We start from the raw sequence: 21,016 nt of genomic DNA, 5'->3' as shown, positions 1-21,016 counted from the left end.
TTAAATTCAGAAAATGAAGTATTGTAGCATAGGTGCCACGCCCACTGTTCAAGGAAGACACATACACACACATGGAGTCGAAATTGAAGACTGTTTTATTGCACTGGCAGCTCTGCTTATATGGGCCCCTGGCGCTGATGTCAGGGGCCTGCGTCATCAGAGCGCTGACCTCGAGTTGGCTGGCATTCCCACCAGGGTTCCCTGTCTTCTCACCTTGCAGAGGTCCCCTGGGACGACACACCCGCAGGCCTGCGCGGTCGCTGCACTCATCGGCTATTTTGCAGGCCGGTGAGTGTCTCCGTGCGTGGTCCGCTACAGTATTTAAAATGCATTGCATTCTGGTGAGGCAGGTGGTCAGAATGTTGTATATGTAAGGGGGCCAAAGACAATCTGCTTGAGATCTCAAGTCAAGCAGCATCAGTGAGATGTTGCAAGTGGAAACTCTTTATCTGGACCTCGACACACTGAGTTCCACGGCAGATTATGTTTGGCTTTAGATTCTAGCATCTGCAGTGTAAAGAATATGGATGGATTAACATTCCTGCAGGATGGTCAGGTGGGGAATACTATCACACCCATAAAGAATGCTTACTGCTCAGCATATGCAGAAAATACTGTCCGCAGGATCATATGGAGAAAGAGTCCTCTGAACTGTAAGATGTTCCTGAAATTTATGGGGGTAAATAAAATGTTTTCAAATAATTATCTCAGATAATTATAGATTAAAGCCTACTTTGGGAAGTTACTGAAACTTTCATTATATCAAAATATCCTTGTGAGCTCAATGCCTAGCTTTATGGAAAGAAAACATGAGAGAGTGAAATAATTGTAATTGATACGTGGGAGCTGTTGTAATATTTTATCATGGGTACATGAACAGGACAAGTATATAAATAGCAAAGGTTTCGAGGGCTATGGCTAAACACAAGTAAAAGGCCCTGGCATGGAGTGTTGGGCCAAGAAGCCTGTTTCTGTGATGCATAGCAATATTGCTCTATGAATTAATTCTTTGTTTTCTACAGAAACCTATTGGCTAATCCTTTCAACTGCAATTGTCACCTGGCCTGGTTGGGAAAGTGGCTGAGGAAAAGAAGGATTGTGAGTGGGAACCCACGTTGCCAGAAACCATTCTTCCTGAAGGAGATCCCAATTCAGGACGTGGCTGTTCAGGATTTCACTTGTGATGGTAAGGCCAGCTAGATATAATTCTGGAAAATCTGGGAGAAAAATTGGCCAAAAATAAAGGGTCAAATCTGAGGTCAAATGCAACAACTGCAAATAAATAAGAGCAGCATGTATCTCTTCTTGAGTTTCTACCAACATCAAAAAAAAGGAAGCAATATTAGCCCATCTATTGTAAAAAAAACACATCGGCTGTGGGGAGTGGAGGGGGGGGGGATTAATTTGCTTTTGATGGCCTGCCCAGGATCGAACATGAAAAGAAGACTTACTGGCAATTAGAAAAAATACATCTATAACAGCAAAATTACATCTTTTCTGAGAATCACGGGGGGAAAATATAGGACGGGAAATAAATCAATAAATGAAATTATAAAAGCAAAAAAATACATGATATTAGTAACTCTCCAGCTAACGCGTGTGATCTGCAATTCCAGCTCATGGTATTAATGACTCACTCGACCAGGCCACCCTCTGAGAAATAATCTGCCATTTTCCTGAGAACCCTAGAAATCTCGTACTCTACAATCAAATCACCATGTGTTCCCAGTTATAATTGAGTATGTTCAAGAGATAAATAGAAAGATTTTTATCATCAGAATAAATATTTTGCATAATTGTGTTATGCTATACCTTCATGGATTGCAAATGGTGTTTTCCTTTAAGAATTCATTTGACATACTCATGCCTCTGATGTATTCTTTCATCTTGATTTTTGGCATGCTATGAGTAACCAGATGTGTATCTCTTAGTTGTTTACAGAAATTAAGACGTATTACAAAGTATCCGAGACCTTCCCACTCATTCACTTATTTTTATAAATTATGTGCATTGAGTTATATTTCAGGATATTATCTGAGGTGAAAGGTTGTTTCTTTCTTTGATTTCTTTCCTTCTAGAGCTGTTTTAAGATGTAAAAATGCCTTTGATGTTCATTTCCCCTGTTACGATGCAAAGCTACTGTAGTTTATTATCAGATTGTGTTTGACTGAAGAGCTTAAACATCATTTTTTGGGGCAAAAAAACTCTTTACCGGTTTTACCACACAATGAGATGGAGATTTTAAAATAACTCTGACTTTGACAGTGAATATTGAATATTTGGTTTTTTTTGGCTTTGGGGAGTGAAATAATTCATAAATAAGAGGTTGAAATTTCAATCAGAGCATTTAAGAAACATTGACTAGGCAAGGTATCAAAGGATACCATTCGAATGTAGGTAAGGATTGGTATAGATGGTCATCATGGACATAGTGGGCCGAAGGCCCTGTTTCTGTAACTCTGTGACGCCATGGAAAGAGGGACAAAGCTTGGATTTTCTCTCATGTGAACCTGATGGGTTTATTGTGCATTTAAACGTTTTTTTTAAAGCTGCTCCATTTCCAGCAGTTTTTTGTCTAGAAGATGCCAGGGAGAAATTCTGCCTCTAATTGTTCATGCTAGCAGTGTACAAAATTGTGTCAGTTCCTCTGTCTTAAAGTGGAGGCAAGCATGCAAATATGAGGATGACCAGCAATCAATATTCCTTCCTGCATTTAGTACTGACAAGCTCATTCTCCCTTGCTATGCCTTAGGTGGATGTCAAACTGCAATTTTTGGAGGTGGTTCCAATGGATCGAAGATCACTTGCTTCCATCCCATTTTTGCCAGATCTGAGATGACAGATGAGGCTAATGTGGGAATCCTGCATGTTTCAACAGAAGGGGCAGGAAATATGGTCCAAATTGGGCATTTAGTGAGGCAGTACGATCCTTTAGAAGTTTATGCTGAGCTTTTGCATACATGAATTTGGGGTTCTTAATACCATCATAAATCCCTCTTCTCAACTTTAATCAGTCATGGGCCTGGGATTCGCAGAAGTCAGTGGAGAAGTAGAGTATTTGAAACAGCATTTGCTGATTTCTTCTGATAGCAGAGCATGATTGAAAATCTGGCACCAAACATTCAAATGATGTGCCCTACCCAGTGAAATCAACTGCATGTGATTAAGGGCTCACTGCTGAGTGTACTGGCCGGAGGAGAGGACTCTGACATTTATCACAGACAGTGTTTTGCCTTGAAGGGCCTTCAAGGTTTTAAAACCACATGGGACGGAAGGGATCTCTGTGATCCATAATCAATGAGTCCTGTGCCAGTTTTTCTGTTAGGTGACAGAAGGATGATGTAGTTAACCACAATGTGTTTGCTACCGAACTCCATTGCAGTCAGGTATTCCAGGCACTTACAACACTATTTCTTTAATGCAGAATATATTCCAGCTCTGTTTTCCTCATTTCATCTCCTGTTTGGCTCAAGTGGTAAACGCTGTACCCATTGGTATGCCTCATCAGATATTCAAGAAGCATCAAGGTGTCGCCTCGTTGGTTCTCGTCAGGAGCAGTGGGCCCTTTAGGTGAGGAAGGGATTAAATGAAAGTAACCAGAGCATAGTTAAATTCAGTGGATGGCACCTGGCTATGTTTGTTACCTTCTGGAGATTTCTCCATTGCTGAACACTTGAACTGCCAAACCAATCTGTGATGCCACCAGTCAGTGGCGCCATGGTTAGCATAGTGGTAAGTGTAACGCTGTTAGAGCCCAGTGATTGGGACCAGGTTTCGAATCCCTCACTGTCTGTAAGGAGTTTGTACATTCTCCCTGTGTCTGCATGGGATTTCACCAGGGACTCCAACAGGGGAAATGTAACGGAGGTTGTAGCTTAATTGGATGGGCTCATAGGCCGAAATGGCCTGTTATTGTGCTGTGTAACTAAAATAAATATTTTTTTTTCCACAATGCCAAATCTCTTCAGACTTCTTAGAAGGTACTTTATAAATGTTAATAATGTCATAAGCATTGATTCAACACTCAAGTAATGAACAGTAAACATCACAGTGCTCCATGTTCCCTTCGAATTTACATGCTGCTCCTCTGGTGACTGTTTGAGGTAACTCCAATGGGCTGACAATTGTCTAAAGCAACTGTAGGTTCAGGGACTTTCAGGATCAATGGTTAGAGCCAACCTGCACTCTCTATATTGGCAGGGGGAGGAGCAGGGGGTTGCAGTATAATAACTGGGGCTGTTGTTTGATGGGCTAAGTTTGACTCTGCACAGATATGACCTCTCATTGAGAGTTCTTGACCTTGTCTTTCCTTTTTTGGAAAGGTTCTGCCTGTTGTGGTCCTCGGTGGCCTGGAAATTAGTCCAAAAAATAGTCCTGGAGCATTCTGCACATGGCTTTGAAATAACTATTAAAAGTGTCATATCACAGGGAGCTGTGGCAGTCATCTGGAGGAATCAATCAGCTACTAATCTGTAACTGGCTTGTCAACTTTTAAATCTTAAAATGAGAGCTCACCCAGCTGCTTAACTTCACGCTGTATATAACACATAATAATAGCTCAAAGTGATTTATCTAAAGGAAGAGGATACAATTACAATGTTCATAAGATATTGACATCTCTATGAACAAGAAGAACTTATTCTGGAACCCTTGCTCTTTATGATGTTTATAAATGACTTGGATGAAGAAGTGGATGGCTGGGTCCATAGGTTTGCAGATGATACCAAGGTCGTTGTGGGTTAGAACAGTATATGGACAGAATACAGAGTTGGGTAGAGAAGTGGCAGATGGAGTTCAATCCTGTGAAGTGATGCACTTTGGAAGGTCGAAATTGAAAGTGGAATATATGGTTAATGGCAGGAATCTTAACAGTGTGGAGGAACAGAGGGGTTCAGATCCATTGATAGGATGGCTTTCAATCATCGGAGGATTGCGTTCAAGAGCTGTGAAGTCATGTTGCACCTCTATAAAACTGGTTTCCCCACACTTGGAATATTGCACTCAGTTCAAGTCGCCTCAGTGCAGGAATGGTGGAGATCAATGGTTTTCAACCTTTTTCTTTCCACTCACACACCACTTTAAGTAATCCCTATGCAATCGCTGCTCTGCGATTAGTAAGGGATTGCTTAAGGTGGTATGTGAGTGGGGAAAGAAGATTGAGAACCATTGCTCTAGACCCAAATGTGACTGAAATATTTTGCTTGAGAAAAATTGTCATTTGGCCCATTTCCTTTGGAATTATGAAACCGTGCACATAACGAGTCAATGAGGGACGATTAAAACAGTGGTTTTCAAACTTCTTCTTTCCACCCACATACCACCTTAAGTAATCCCTTACTAATTACTGAACACTGATGACATAGGGATTACTTAAAGTTGTGTGTGAGTGGAAAGGAAAAGGTTGAGAACCACTGACGTAGATGTTTTAGAGAGGACGCAGAGGAGATTCACCAGGATGTTGCCTGGACTGGAGAACGTGTCCCATCATACAAGGGTGACAGAGCTCAGATTTTTCTCTTGGCACGATGAAGGGTGAGAGGTTACTTAATGGCGGCCGAGGGAATGCGGGGGGGGAAAGAATGCCGGGTGGCTGAGGGACCGTGGTTGGGGGATGCGGCCAGGTAGCCAAGGGATCCCGGTTGGGGGAGGCGGCCGAGGGACCGGAAGTTGGGAGAGACGGCCGGTTAACTGGAAGGGGGTGTGGGTGGATACGGCAGCACAATTTGGGTGGGCTTTCGGAAATCTGGAAAATTCTGAAATTCGGAAGACACTGTCCCTCAAGAATTCCGGATAAAGGATCATGTACCTGTTTAAGATTATAAGGGGGTGAATAAGATAAACAGTCAACAACTTTTTTTTACCTCGGGCAACAATAGCAAATACCAGATGACAAATGTTGAGTGGACAAAAGTTTTGGGGAGGTGATTTTTTTTTACACAGAGTGGTAAATGCCTGGAATGCATTGCTGGATGTAATGGTGAAGGCTGGAACAACAGGAACATTCAAAAAACACTTAGATAGGCACATAGATGTAAGTAAAATAAGAGATTATGGGTGTGGGGTAGGGAGAATTAGCTTGTTATGGAGCAGGTTTACATATGTCAGCACTACGTCATGAACCAAAAGGCCTGTGCTGTAATGTTCTGTGTTCTTTGAAGTTTTGGAAGGATATGGACCAAATGGGGTGAAGTCAGATACCAAGTTGTTCGACATAGATGAGTTACGCCAGAGAACATGCTCCATGCTGTATGACTCTATGAGGGAGTGTGTGTGTGGGGGGCGGGGGTGAGTGGGAGAAAGTACACATCTTTGACTGATGCGGAAGAAATGTTGTTACCCATCTTTGCTGACTGTGGTCTGTTAGACAGGAAATCAAGGATTGATTTGCAGAGGAAGACTCTGAAGCCTAGATCTTGAAGTTTGGGGATGGTATTGAAGGCAGAGCTGTAATCTATAAACAGTGTCTCTAAAGAGATCCTCTTTTGTTTCTCTTTCTCCTATTGTTAGAGGCACCCGGCAATGTTGATGGTGACACTTTATTTACCTTCTGGCAGTCAAAAGTTGAAGTATATCATGTTTATTACATTTTTAATGTATTATTAATGAAAATCAAATGAACCTTTAAACTTTAGTGTCCTTGGAACCAGGTATTCCAGGGCTGAGAGGAGAGTAAGGAGATGGTGTCCATTGTGGATCTCTTTGGCCATTTGGCAAATGAAGTGAGTCAAAGCTGGCTGGGATGCTGGAGTTGATGCAAGCCATAACCATCTTCTCAAACCAATTCACACAGAGGATGTCAAAATCTGTACTCAAACTCCATCAAAGGCAGACATGCTTCCTAAAAAAAAAGAGTGCTGTCTAATTTGATTTCCTGCACTTTAAATCTTGGCAACAAATTCCAATTTTAATGAGACAGAGTGATGCAAGGCGAGTTATATTCTCTGGGTGGTGAGAATTAAATCTGAATGGACATTATTTAAAGGCTCCAATATTGTTATTACAATTTGAAAGCTATTGCTACAGTGCTATTAATTTGTATGCACATTGCTGCCATAGCCAGCTACTGACCGAGGTGAGTATTGTCCCCATGGCAATGTAGTTGTGGAATGGTGGCCCACTGCGACATATCGGTGATATATCTTTGTCTTATATGGATGCTGAAAGACCAGCTGGGTTCCTCCAGCATTTTGGTGTGTTTACACATTTGGTGATAGCAGGCCTGCTAAACTGAACTCCTGAGCCCTTCTTCAATGAATGAGCAGATTGAGCCAGAAGCAGGAAATCTCAAAATTCAGACAATGGGCAAGGAATCCAGAGCAACAAAATGATATGAAAGTTGACAGGGAAGGGGGAGACAGTGCTGGGCGTCTGCAGACTGCTGTGTTTCACTTTTGTCTCCGAATGTCACCAAGACGCCAATCTAATAACTATTGTAATTTGTCCTTTTAGCAGATAACAATGAGAGCAGCTGTCTGCCAGGCCCTCGATGTCCTGAACTTTGCAACTGTGTTGACACGGTGGTCCGGTGCAGTAACAGAGGCTTCCGAACCTTACCTAAAGGCATTCCCAAGGATGTAACTGAGATGTAAGTATGCAGAAATTCCCTGCCATCTCAGTGTCTCTGCTTTTATTTTCAATCTCTTATACTTTCCATATGATCTTGGGAAGCTGATTCTCTCTCTCCCTCTCCTTTTCGCTCTTCATCTCCTTGTCCATCCCCCTCCTCCCTCTTTCCCTATTTGTGTTCAGTTGTTCAGTGATTTTATTGCACCGTTTGCCTGCTGTAGGCAATAATAGGACTTTCCCTGAAGCCAACACACTAATGTCATCGGTAAGAAAACACGTCAGGACCTCTTCTTCAGGAGTTTGCAGAAATTTGGTATAACATTGGAAACCTTGGCAAACATCTACAGATATGTAGTGGCAAGTATGTTGACCAGCTACATCATGGCCTGTTACCAATATCTCTTTATTTTTAAAATATTTTTATTGATTTTAATAAAGGACATATGAATAATACAATTCAATAAAATGATAAGGATAGTTACACAAAATTAATAAAACATTCTGTAGATCGAAAACACATAAATTATAAATCATATCTATAATTCGTATTCCATGTATATATTTTTATATAAAAGAGCTATTAACCAAAAAAATAGAGAAATCAGATAAAAGAAGGATAATAAAAAAATCTCAAAACCCCTGCCTAACAACATTACCAGACGTTTTATATGATTAGTAATAAAAGAAAAACAAAGATAGAAAAAACGTGCAATCAGAAAAGATATGAGTCAGACAATTTAATCACATTGAAGAAAAATTATAAAATAAGAAAGTTAGTCATAAGTGACCCATCAGAACGTGTGAAACCTTATATCTGAATTATTAACTGAATAACGAATCTTTTCCATGTTCAAACTGGACATGATGTCACCCACTCACTGACCATGTGTAGGCAGGGCAGTATATCCTTCCATTTCAGTAAAATCTCTCACCTCACCAAAAGAAATGGCACAACTCTGAACCAGATAAAGACTCATTCCCTCCCATAATGCCGAAGAGGGCCACCAAAGGGTTCAGTGTTAAATCTAAATTGAAAAATTTTGATGAAGTATGGCAAACCCGTCTCCAGTATTTCTCTGGACTAGGCAAATCCAGAACATATGAATTAATGATGCTTCTCTACTCTTACACCTGTCACAATAGAGACTCATATCTGAATAAAAGCAAGGCAATTAAGCCTTAGACATATGTGCTCCATGTACCACTTTAAATTGTAATAAACTATGACGAGCACAAAATGAACAGCTATTAACCAACTTAAGAATTATGTCCCAACCCACATCCGATAGTCAAATTTAAATCCACTTGCCAAGCATTTTTGATTCTATCTAACGAAGTCTGATTTAAACATAACAATTTCCCGTAAATAAAAGATATTAATACTTTGTGAGAAGACATTAAACTAAAAAACTCATCTACAAAATTTGATTCAGACTCTCTTGGAAAATCAGATAATTATGATTTAAGAAAATGCCAGACTTGTAAATAACTGAAAAATTGAGGTTTGGGCAAGTTAAAATTAGTAAGAAGCTGCTCAAATCATGCAAAATATTCATCAAGGAACAGATCCTTAAAATTTTGAATACCATCTTTATACCATTTCTGAGAAATAGCATCGTGTAAAGAAGGTTCTAAAGAGTGATTGGATATGATAAGGCTTGAAAGAGAGAAATTATAAAATGCAAAATGATTTCTAAACTGTGCTCAAATTCTCATTGTCTATTAACTTAGTTGAAAATGGAAAGGAAGAGCCAAAAAGCCCTAAATTAGTAATGTTTTGGGGGAATTCAGCTCCATTGATACCCATAATGGGCAGTCAGAATGATTATGAAAACAGGACCAAAATGTAAGACTTCGTATATTGGCTTCCCAGTGGAAAATCTAAAGTTAGGCAAAGCCATTCCGCTATCTCTCTTAGATCTCTGTAGAAGAATTTTATTAAGGCAAGGATGCGGCCAAGTCAAGTAAGTAAAAAAAAAACAATTTAAGAACAAAAATTGGAACAGATTGAAAAAGATATAAGCATTTAGACAGAATATTCATTTTAATATGGCCAACTAAATTTGTAGGCAAAGGTGACCATTGGGTCAAAGAATACTAGCATAGCAAGATAATTCTCTTTAAAAAAGATGTTTATGATCCTTTATATTGTAATGCCAAGAGAGGTAAGTTGACTTTTAACAATCTTAAAAGGAAAACCATCATACAATGCTGCAGAAAAATTCAATGGCAAGGAAGTAAATCAAAATTTAAAAAATCCCAGATCATCAACATTAGGAACATAAGTATTTACAAAAACCATTTTTTTTAAATCATGTAATTTCCCTGAAACAATAACAAAATGACCATTAGAATCCAAAACAACATTGTGTATTCTAAAAGGAATATTCTGATTAATAAGGATTGATAACCCTCTAGATTTAGCTTGAAAGGAAGAATGTATTGCTGCCCTTTCCAGCAAAACATCAGCTGCAAACATCACTGCCATATATATGAGTCTCCTGTAAAAATATAATCACATCTTTGTTGTTTCAAATGTGAAGCTACTTTCCTTCAGTTTACTGGATGATTTAGGCCTTTCACATTCCTACTAAGGAAATTAATAGGATTAGCCATGGTCATTCAGTTATAAACAATAAACAATAGAAATAAAACTAATTTCAGAGATTCCACTGCATATATGCTGAGCTGAGTTTGTGTAGTATGAACAATGATCTCCAGCCTGCAGATGGTCTTATTAAACCAGAGAGTACAACGCCATAAGCTGGAACCAAAAAATCCATAACAATAAGGCACCATGGCAACACAGAAGACCCATGAACCCACCCCTTTTCTTCTCTCATCCCACCCCCCAAGTCTGTCAAATAGACTAACAGCATGCTAATTAATTCTAGAAACCCACTATCTTACAATAGAAATTCAATGTCCCTCCTCTAAAGCAGCCTAATAAGTATTACCTCGTAACTGTTCATATCAGACTGAAAGAAGCTGTGTTTAGTCTAAATCACAATACATGTCAAAAAAAAGATTAAAGACCTCAAAGTTTTTTTAAATGTGTTGCAAGACATTATTTTTTTCTATCCTGTTTTGATAGAGCAATCTTAACCGTGAATGCAATCAAAGTGTGTTGAATTCTTTTCCTTCAACCACTCCAAATTAAATTAGCTCGCATTATCAATTCATTCCCTGTGAAACCCTCTAAAACCAATGAATGAACTTTTAACACAGTAAAATTTAATTATCAATTCAAAACAGTATTCATCAAAAAGAAAAGAGAGAATGTCATTCAGGAATTGGAGCAGGAAGTTTACTCCCAAGTGTCCTCCACTCAACCAAACCATTTCTTGTAACCACTGGGAAGAGAGATGCGAAGACATGCTGGGAACAGCAGTGAAGCCTTATAGCCACACTTGTATAACTCCAACATAACCTCCCTGTAGACGGCCCACTGCTTCATGACTTCAGGAGAGTAATCTTCCATGATTCTAAACTATTTGCCATTGTATTGCAGTGTATCTTTACAACAGGCTTCACAGTTCAGCATTTCCTCCATTTGATAGCAATATAGGCGTATAACCACTGAACATGTTTTTTGCCCTGATTTAGGCTGAGGCAATAACGAACGATGCGCTCTGTCAAGATCCAATGGTGTCCCCAAACACTGTTACCAACAAATCAGATAAAAAATTAGTAAGCGCATGAGTTTCAGTATCTTCAGTCATCCCTATAATATTTTGACTTTCCAAATCGATAATTCTTGCTGTTAGTCTCTCCTTGTTGTCTTCCAGGTGGCAGACCCAGTTGTTCAGATCCTTTAAAGTAGATTCTACCAAGATCAAATGTTCACCTTGTTCTTCCATAGAATGACAGACCTTTGCAAGTTGATTTTGCAGTGCCAAAAGCCTATGATCTAGACATTTAAATCCTGCATTGATAAATTCTTTGATTTGTTCAAGTGCTTTGGAGGAGCACTCAGAAGTTGGGTTGGCCTGTGGATCAGCCAGAGTTTCTTGTTTATTTCCATTTTTTTCCTGCTTTTACCGATATTTCCAGTTCTTGTATCCATTTGAAACAAAGCAAACAGGGAAATAGTACACTGAAAGTATGGAGATGTCTACTCCATATCACACTTTAACCGGAAGCCTCCAATACCCCTGAGCAGAAAGCCCTGCAAAAGGAAGTTAACACAGGCTAGTCCATAACACCGGAGAGCAGCAACAATTATCAAGGATCCACACCACCCAGAATATATTCTGTTCTCACTGCTGCCATCAAGAAAAAGTGCCAGAAGACCCAGACAAACAGGTTCAGGAACAATTGCTACCCCTCCATAATCAGACTCCTCAACCACAAACTCAATTAGAGACTCATTTAAGGGCTCTGACTTTGCACATTATTTATTATTGAATATTTATTTTGTGTATTGCAGTTTGTTTGCACTGCCTTCTCATTTACATTTCTTTCTTCTGAACGCGTATCTTTTCTTGAGTACAGCCCTACCGATAAGTAGAAATTCTGCAAGGCCTGCAGGATAAAGAATGTCACATTTGTGTATGATATTTGTCATGTATACACTCTGATAATAAGTCTGAACTTTGAAACTTGAACTTGAATTAATGATGTTCTCCAAAGGAGAATGTATCCCACTGGACAGATGCCCTTCATTGTTAACTTGTTCTGTTTTACAGATACTTGGAGGGGAACCAACTGACTACCTTCCCCACTGAGCTGTCTAACTTCAAGCAGTTATCACTTTTGTAAGTCACACTTCAAACCTCCATTAATATTCTGGTAACATTCTATCAAATGATACAGCATTAAAAATAAATAATTATAACAATTGGGTAGACCAATGCAAAGCAGGAAGTGAGTGATCACAGTAATTCTGCCATGTATTGACCCTGATAACTTAAAGGTCAGTTTGATGTTCCACTTCATATACATTGCACATCCTGATGCATAATCAATATTGTCTGTATCATGGAGCGAGAAGATGGCTGAGGGATCTCAGCAGTTCACTGGTTGAGATCAGGTGTTGTACTATAAGAACTGGATGCTTTCATAAAAGAAAACTAGTTAACTTCAAAACCAACAGAAGTGCACAACCTGGTTAACATTCTCTGTTCCCTGCTTTAAAATCCATTCAGATTCTCTTCCGAAGCTACAACCTACTTGAGTTAAAACTTCAGTGACCCAGGTCTGATCCTAACCCACTTTTGTGTGGAGTTTTCACGTTCTCCCGTGACCATGTTGGTTCCTCCCACATCCCAAAGAGGCATTTGTAGGTTAACTGGACCCAGTAGACACCTGTTGGGAGAATTCGAAGCTCATTGATGGGCATGTGCGCTAGGATTGATTAGAGTGAAGTAAAAGGAGGAGGGATGGGATTATTCTGAAAGGCAACACAGATCTGATGGGGTGGGTAAACTCCCCATTTGTCATGTGGGAATATTAAGATACATTTTCTGAAAGAAAATAATGAATTCATTGCCATTTATGAACTATGTGTTTACAAGTGCAGGAGAGTTAAATAAAAATAAAAGTTGAAAAATATCCCTCAGTCCTTTTTCCATTTAACCAGATCTTGAATACCAGGTGAGGTCTCTGAGTTGCTTGTGCGGGACCTGTTCTCTGCGCAGTTGGATAACATAGTGCAGGTGCTACCTTTGGGATGGGATATGACTGCTGGGAAGGTTTATTTCATTTTACATTGCTATGCTAGTTCATTTGTTCCGTTTACTTAGCCATTTAACTGTCTGATCACAAAAGGAACCCGGTTACCCTCCAGGCTATCGAACAGTTAGAAATTTGAGATATTCTGTATGCATCATTTCTCTCTCTCACCAAGTCCCTCTTATCTTACCATGCTTCTTCCTGCTTTCGTGATACTTAGTATGTGAGGAATCCTGCAGAAGCTTGCATTCCTTTTTGTGGAAATGTACTCCATAAGTTTCCGAAGTAACTGCCCTCGCTGGCATTTGGACCGCAAAGTTTATTTGTTCTCTGCTGGGGTTGGATCTTTGATTTATAGTTTGTTAAATACCAATGGTGACCTATTCAGATCCTAATTCTTCAGTAAAGCCATTTGCAAACTTGAACTTCATTCAGAAAACATAATTTGCAAGTTGTGAGTTAGAAGAAAGTGGGACATTATATTTTCATAAAGGTGACTTAATTTATAAATTAGTATACATTTTCAAATCAACAGTGGGTTGTTACTTTCATTCAGACCTAAACTGCTATTGTTCAGGATTGTTGAAAGTTAAAAATAATTTCAAGCCATGTACATAAAATTACTAAATCTGTTTCATGAATTTTAAGTAAAAAAACCATTATTGGCCAACTAGGTTGTTAATAAACAGTAGCATATGTAGCTTCAAAACTTACTAAAATTATCAGTATTTGACTATGTGCATTGAAAGTAAATCTTGTTACACATGGGTGGGCCTCAGAAATCATTTGTTGTCAATTTGACTCTCCACCTGAAAAATTTGTGCGCCATCGAAGGTGCTAAATGATTGCAGGAAATGTTTGTTGTTGGAGAGCTCTTTTCCCAGTTGTAAACTAGGCCACCTTGTGTGACATCGCTCCTGGGTCAAATAAAATGTCTCTTTTGACTAATGGAGCCAACTATAAGTGCAGGTGTGTATAGAATTTTTTTTTAACTCACATTGCCACAAAAGTGCTTGTTATTCTGCAGACCAAAAAATCAATTTTAAAAAAATCTACAGCTGCTGTACATCTGAAATAACAGCAAAAAAAAAAAATCCTGGGAACACAGAGCAACTCACCAGCAGCATCTGTGGAAAAAGGGAGCAGATTTAATATTTTAGGCACAAGACCCCGTTCTCTCATCACATATGTTGCCTGACTTGCTGAGTGTTTCCTGTACTATCAGTTTTTAATATGGTGTTCTGAGATTTGGGTTCATTTGCGTTGCTGGGGGGGTGTATGGGAAAGCTTAACCCTGTGATGTGGAAGGAAAACGGAAACTAGAGAAACCCACATGCAGTGAGGGGGAGAACGTGAGCATTTCAGACAGACAGACAGTACCCTGAGTCATAATCAAATCCAGGACCAGGCAGCTGTGAGGTTAATCACACCAACTGCTCTACTCACAGGCAGCATATAAAACAATGAACTTACTCAGATATCAGATGCTATGCACATAATAGACATAACTCAAGGCATCATAAAAATATTAGCATATATAAGATTGATAATAAATGAATATTTGGCTTAGCACCTCAAAAAGAGATTATGAAGGGACTCATACTCTCGCCTCATGAGAGCACTCAGCAATACTGAGGGGATGGAACTTACTTTGTAGAAGAGATGCAACATGGAAACAAGCACTTTGGCCCATGAGCCGGTGCTGTTCAATACACCAATTAATCTACAAACCCATACTTCTTTTTTGGAGGATGGGAGGAAACTGGAGCCCGTGGAGGAAACCCACTTAGACACGGGGAGAATGTACAAGCTCTTTGCAGATGGCACTGGGTGGCTGGCATAATACTGTTGCGTTGACCACTATGCTAACTGTGCTGTCCTTAGAGGGGATCTGGAGGGGAATTAGAGGGAACTGGCACTGCATCCAAAGCAGGGTCACTAGATGCCACCCTGAATGTTTCAGGTCAAAGGCCCTCCGTCGGAATTTCCGAAAAGAGAAAATAATTGTTTCCTCTCTGAAACAGACTGTTTTCTCTCCTTCCAAGTCTGCTGATAGAACTCAAACCTGAAAACATTAACTGTTACTCTTTCCACAGGAGCTGCCTCACCTGGTGAGTTTTTCCAGCACTTGCTGTTTTTGTTTCAGATTTATACCATCTGCATTTTCATTTATTTTCATTAGTTTAAAGTTGAAATCCCTAACACAGTGAGAAGGGTTCTTCTGCAAATAGATTACAGATTATTCCCTAACATTCATATAGCCATGTTAAAAAAGCACAATTCACAGAGCACAGGATTACAATGAAAAGGAAGTTCAATAAGCACAAATCAAGGGCAGGATGATATCACACTGCCAACCCTCCAAGAAGGTGAGTAAATGACCCAGGTTGCAGTATTTGGTAAGTCATTCACACTGGATATCTTGCATCTAAGAGAGGGGCCCAACCTCTAGTGGTGATGCCTGATGGAGCCGGTTGCCTATTGACACTGCAGTCTACCAGTACCCAAATCAAATCCGAGTTAACTTGGCTGGGCTCTTATACAACCCCCCCCCCCCGCCCCCCACCAAGAGTCAAAGTCCGGTTGAGTTACTGCCCTTACTGCCCATTTGGGACCTTTCACGCTGCCAGATTACCTGCCATAGACCTGCTAAATTCCCTGGCTTATTTCAAAGTGTGAAAGCAGCTACTACTGTCATGAGGTTCATTCAGGAGCCTGACGACTGCAGGGAAGAAATCATCTTTATGCTTGTTGGAGCATGATTCTTAAGTCTTCTACCTGATGAGAGAAGAAAGTGTGTCTGGGGTGTGAGGTGCTCCTCAGTATGCTGGCTACCTTTCCTACACAATGAAAGATGTAGGCAGAGTCTATGGAAGGGAGGAATTGCTTAATTGTTTGCATTATGTTCTGAGCTGCATTCAAGTGTTATTGTTAAACATTAAATGCAGGAAGCTGAAGTAAAATGTCCTGCCCAAAACATTGAAGTGCATGTAACAAACTAACAGCAATGGAAATCTAGCACTGTGGATTTGTCTGTCATCCAGTTTGTTCCTTTAATTAAAAATTTAATCCAAGATTACAGTAATGAAAGCCCTTTTTATTCCCATTCATTGTTTTTAATTATTCATGCAAAGATCAAAGACATTCTCCAGCTCATAGGTCAATGGAAGATTTTGATCTGGGCTTTGCATGTAGAAGGATCATAAACACATTGCGAATGAAGCAGTTTTATGATTTTGTTGACACTACACAGTGGAATTTTTTTTCACTGGGGATATATTCGTTACTATATGGTAAGACAGACAACAATGCTTATTGTTATAATATTTAACAATGCAATGGAAGAGTAAGATGGATTTGCATTACTCGTGAGATTACATTTAATTAGCTGGAGCATCTGAACACTTCCCCTTCTAGAGCTATGAAGCTGCTATTCCTTTCCCTAATCTCACATTGGTGATTGCAGGAACCTTGAAATTTTATAGACAAAGTAATGAATTGCAGGGTCTGCAGTCCTTTTCCTACGTTAGGGGCGTTTTAAGGTGAATGCATTTCACATGTCACCCACAGACGAGACTGTTGTAAGGGATATTTGTCTTCAGGGCTTTTTTGTAGCTAATGACCACCAGAGAATTGAATCCAGGCTTGCCTGTATATTTGGAAAAGAAATTGCTCCAATTTTTACTGGGGGAGGGGAGTTCCTGGCATGAGGCATTAGTTAGAGTTTTACTTTTTTTTTGCTTTTCATCCTGCAAGTTGCTAATAAAGTTGAATCTGAGACCTGGTTGAATGGTCGGATTAACATTTCCTCACCTGAACCAATGAGATTCAACGGCAGAAAAAATAGGGCAAAGACTGATGAATATGGGAGATGGGATGAAATGGAGTTGTTAAATGTTTAATAGGGAAATGAAATGAGAGAATGAATGGCTGGTTTGAGTTGTTTGCAAACTATATAAAAATATGGAGTAACTAAAATTTGTTAATTTTTTATTCATGCTTTACATGCAGAAAGTGAATTAACACTTTAACTGTTCTCTCTTCAGGCTGGAGAGTTTGATGAGCATATTAATAATTCTCTCATTGTTGGAAAGGATTCGTTCTGTAGAGTTCATTGGGCAGCTGCACAAAAACAAAGTGGAGTTTGTGACTGAGGACAATTTGGTGTGAGATGAATGATGATTGCTGTAAATTAGTTAGCAACTCCTGCCATTTCTCCATTCATGATGTGCCTCTTCTTTCCTTGAAATTGACGGTTGTCGGTAGCAGGGTGCACTGTAAATTTCCCTTATTTTTCCAGCTCAGAAGTAAAACAGGACGTGTAGTAAAAGATTCCTTCTCTCTCCTTGTTCTTTTTTGTGCGCTGTCAACGTTATCATTGCCTCTGGAAAGCCTGAAGTGCAATCGCAAAGCAAGGTTAGATGGGCAATTGACATGCACTGTGTCCATTTTGCAGGGATTTAAGCAACAACAGTATCAGTGTGCTCCATAATTCCAGTTTCAGCAACATGTCACACCTCTCAACACTGTGAGTATCGGCAGTAGCCTTCCCAGCACTTTCAGAATATCATCGTCACTGATGTGTACACCGAGGTGTGGGAGTGTATTTTCATTGATAATGTCTTTATAAGTAGTGTATGAGTGTTGATTATTTTATGTGAATGCCATAACGTGTGAGATTTTTTTTAAAAAAAAGCTTTGGAATAATCTTTCTGGAACGATTGGCAGCCAAAGGTGAGCTAGTTTCCCTTTTATTTCTGGGATTCAGGCTCCGTCAACTCAGACTGACTGAGGGATTTGGAAGTTTCTCTCAAGGGCTGTAGAGTGAGCTCCCTTCCGCACTGGTATAAGGGAGCACCTGCCTGTTAAACCTGGATTAGCAGATACCCAATTTATCAACTGCAGAGGGAAGAGAAGAGAACAGGAAAGCTTCAGCTTCCAAATAATAAAACCAATCATTAGTGAAAGGAGAGAATTGAAATCTCAGAATAAAATGATTAATGTTTTACACTGTGTTCTCTTCCTCCTCCTAATATATCTCCCCCCCCCCACTTTCCTCACTCACTCCCATCGCCATCCTTTCTCTCTCACTGACCCCACACTATCTTCCGCCTCCTTCCCACCCTGAAAACAACTCCTTCCTCCTCTTACTCCACCACCAGCCATTAATCAATCCTCTCAACGTTCCTCTTCTCAGGATCTTGAGCTACAACCGACTGAGGTGCATCCCAGTCCACGCTTTTGATGGTTTGAAATCTTTAAGATTATTGTGAGTATAAAGCAAGAAGCCTTGCATCATTGAGAAATACCTGCATCATGTGTCTTTGGTGCTGCTTGTGAATGAACTCGCATCTTCAAATCTGCTCTCCTCATTTCAAGCCTTACTCTCTTCTGCATCCCATCTTTTCAGGCCGCTCTCCAATTGTAAAACCTTCTGGGGTTTTTTTATAACTTTTATCTTTGGGTGGCATTTGGTGTTGACATTGGCAAATGTTCCCATAATGTCAACTATCTAGTTCAGAGCTGAAAGGAACTGTTTGTCTCCCTTTTTCAGGGAATTTTAGTAAGACCATTAAAGACACATTGGAGACAACAGATGCTGGAAATTAAACACAACACAACTGGAAACAGACTTGCTGAAGGGCTCTAGCCCGAAATGTCAGCATTCTTTTTCTTCCATCAATGCTGCTTGAGCCAGTCAAGTTCCTCCAGCAGATTAATTGAGCAAGCCAAAGAAACGTTAGATTCTGAAAATATTTAAACTCTGCATCACTAACTCAGTACCATGATCACTAGATAACCGTGGACCTGCTAAAAAAAATTCTAGAAGCCCTGTTCATCGTATGATGAACTACCTGCATCTGCATGAGGCCACCAATAATAAAAGTATTCAGTAAAAAATAATGTCTTGCATTTGTTCCAGTGCAAAGCAAATCCCTCCAGGGGTGCTTGATGCTGCAGAATCAGTTATGTTTCCTTTCACATTCTCAATTGATGTAGGCATGAATTTTTCAACAGGCAAACAAGCTGATGTGAGGACTCCCATTCATAGGGTCTGAATATTTTACAGCGCCGAAACCAGACCTTTGGCCAACTTATACATGCCAACCAAAATGTCTGTCTACAACTAGTCCCAATTTTTCCTCTAAACCAATGGTTCTCAACCTTTTTTCTTTTCGCTCACATCCCACTTTAAGTAGTCCTTATGCCATAGGTGCTCTGTGATTCATAAGGGATTGCTGAACATGGGATGTGGGTGAAAGAAAAGGTTTGAAAACCACTGTACCTAATTGACTCGTTATGTGCACGGTTTCATAACTCGAAAGGAAATGGGCCAATGACATTTTTCTCAAGCAAAATATTTCAGTAACAATTGGGTCTAGAGCAGTGATTGTCAACCTTCCCTTCCCACTCACATACCACCTTAAGTAATCCCTTACGAATCACAGAGCACCGATGGCATAGGGATTACTTAAAGCGGCATGTGAGTGGAAAGAAAAAGGTTGAGAACCACAGCTCTGAACCTTCCCTGTCCTCTTCTTCTGCAGCTTTGTGTGAAAAAGATTCCCCCTCAGACCCCCTTTAAATCTCTCCTCTCTCACCCTAAATCTATGCACTCTAGTTTTAGCCTCACCTACCTACCTATCCTGTCTTAGCCTCCTACAAACCAGGGATAAATTCAACCCCTCCAATCTCAGCTGCATGCTCGTGATTTTTTTTCTGCACCCTTTCCAACTGAATGACATCCTGTCTATAAATTGGACAAGCAGAATTTCATGCAATACTCTGTGTGGTTTCACCAATATTTCACATTGTATGGCAAGTGTGTCACATGCCTTTTTCATCAGTGTTTACTTGTGAGGCGGCCACTTTCAGGAAACTACTGTAGGTCGGAGATGTCGGTATCCAGCCTTACCTCTTAAAGGCATCCATTCAAAGCCAGCAGATCAGGAACATGGGGAGCCTTCAGCTCTGTGGGACCCTCTTCCATCATTAACCAAATCTTCTCCTGGTTGAAACACCTCATCTGTAGTTTTAATACTCCAGCAAATTGAAGGAGAAAAACTGGAAACATATTTAAAGCATCCCACCTCCTTGAGAATATTTAATTAATTACTAATTCACTCCTATTTTCAGATACATTTTTAAACCTGAAGAGAATTCCCAAAGAGCAAGTAGACACATGAAGTATTTTTCAAGCACCACCAATGAGGAAATGATATATTTTCTACTTCATCTCTGCTTTAATTGGGATTGTAAATGGAGTTACTGGGTATGCATTCCTACCATGAGAAATCTGTCAGGGAAAAATTAACTTAAAATATTGCTTAATAATTAAAATCGTAGAAAGCATTAAAAGCTGCTTGCTGACTTTCTGCATTAATCGCCTTCATTTTTCTGATGCAATTTCATCTACTCTCTCAGTTCTTCTTGGGACATGTAATGGGCTGAACGCTTGCCAGCCCAAGTAATCGCACCCACAGAGCTGTATCATAAACCAATTAAATCAGCTAATCTAATCTCTCTATTGAAAAGGAACTGGAATACAAAGGGATAATATTAAGTTTCAGCTGCATGAACTTCTGATGGGTGTTTAGTTACAAGCCTAGAAATACTGCTCTCACCACTTCTCCAAAGGGCATACTAGCCTTGGAGGAAGTAAAGTACCAATTCTCCAGATTGATATTGCATCTAACAGGCCTTAATACCAGGAGAATATTCCTTCAAGAAATGAAGTTCAGGGGGTTATCAAATTAATTACAATGATTAAACAACT

At 39.8% G+C, this 21,016-nt stretch overlaps 1 protein-coding gene across 4 annotated transcripts in view; it reads left to right on the top strand.

Annotated features, from left to right (window-relative positions):
- The window catches only part of LOC138743649 (slit homolog 3 protein-like), a 726,007-nt gene that overhangs the window by 647,246 nt on the left and 57,745 nt on the right, over positions 1-21,016 (top strand). For all 4 annotated transcript variants that reach the window (XM_069899177.1, XM_069899179.1, XM_069899178.1 and 1 more), the window contains 5 exons: positions 1,023-1,186; positions 7,450-7,585; positions 12,255-12,323; positions 17,696-17,767; positions 18,437-18,508. In XM_069899177.1, the coding sequence (XP_069755278.1) occupies positions 1,023-1,186; positions 7,450-7,585; positions 12,255-12,323; positions 17,696-17,767; positions 18,437-18,508 (513 nt within the window). The remainder of the gene's footprint in view (positions 1-1,022; positions 1,187-7,449; positions 7,586-12,254; positions 12,324-17,695; positions 17,768-18,436; positions 18,509-21,016) is intronic.

The sequence above is a fragment of the Narcine bancroftii genome, chromosome 9 (assembly GCF_036971445.1).
Source record: "Narcine bancroftii isolate sNarBan1 chromosome 9, sNarBan1.hap1, whole genome shotgun sequence".
Classification (NCBI taxonomy): domain Eukaryota; kingdom Metazoa; phylum Chordata; class Chondrichthyes; order Torpediniformes; family Narcinidae; genus Narcine; species Narcine bancroftii.
The sequence above is the reverse complement of the archived record's forward strand: the minus strand, read 5'-3'. Positions and strand labels throughout refer to the sequence as shown.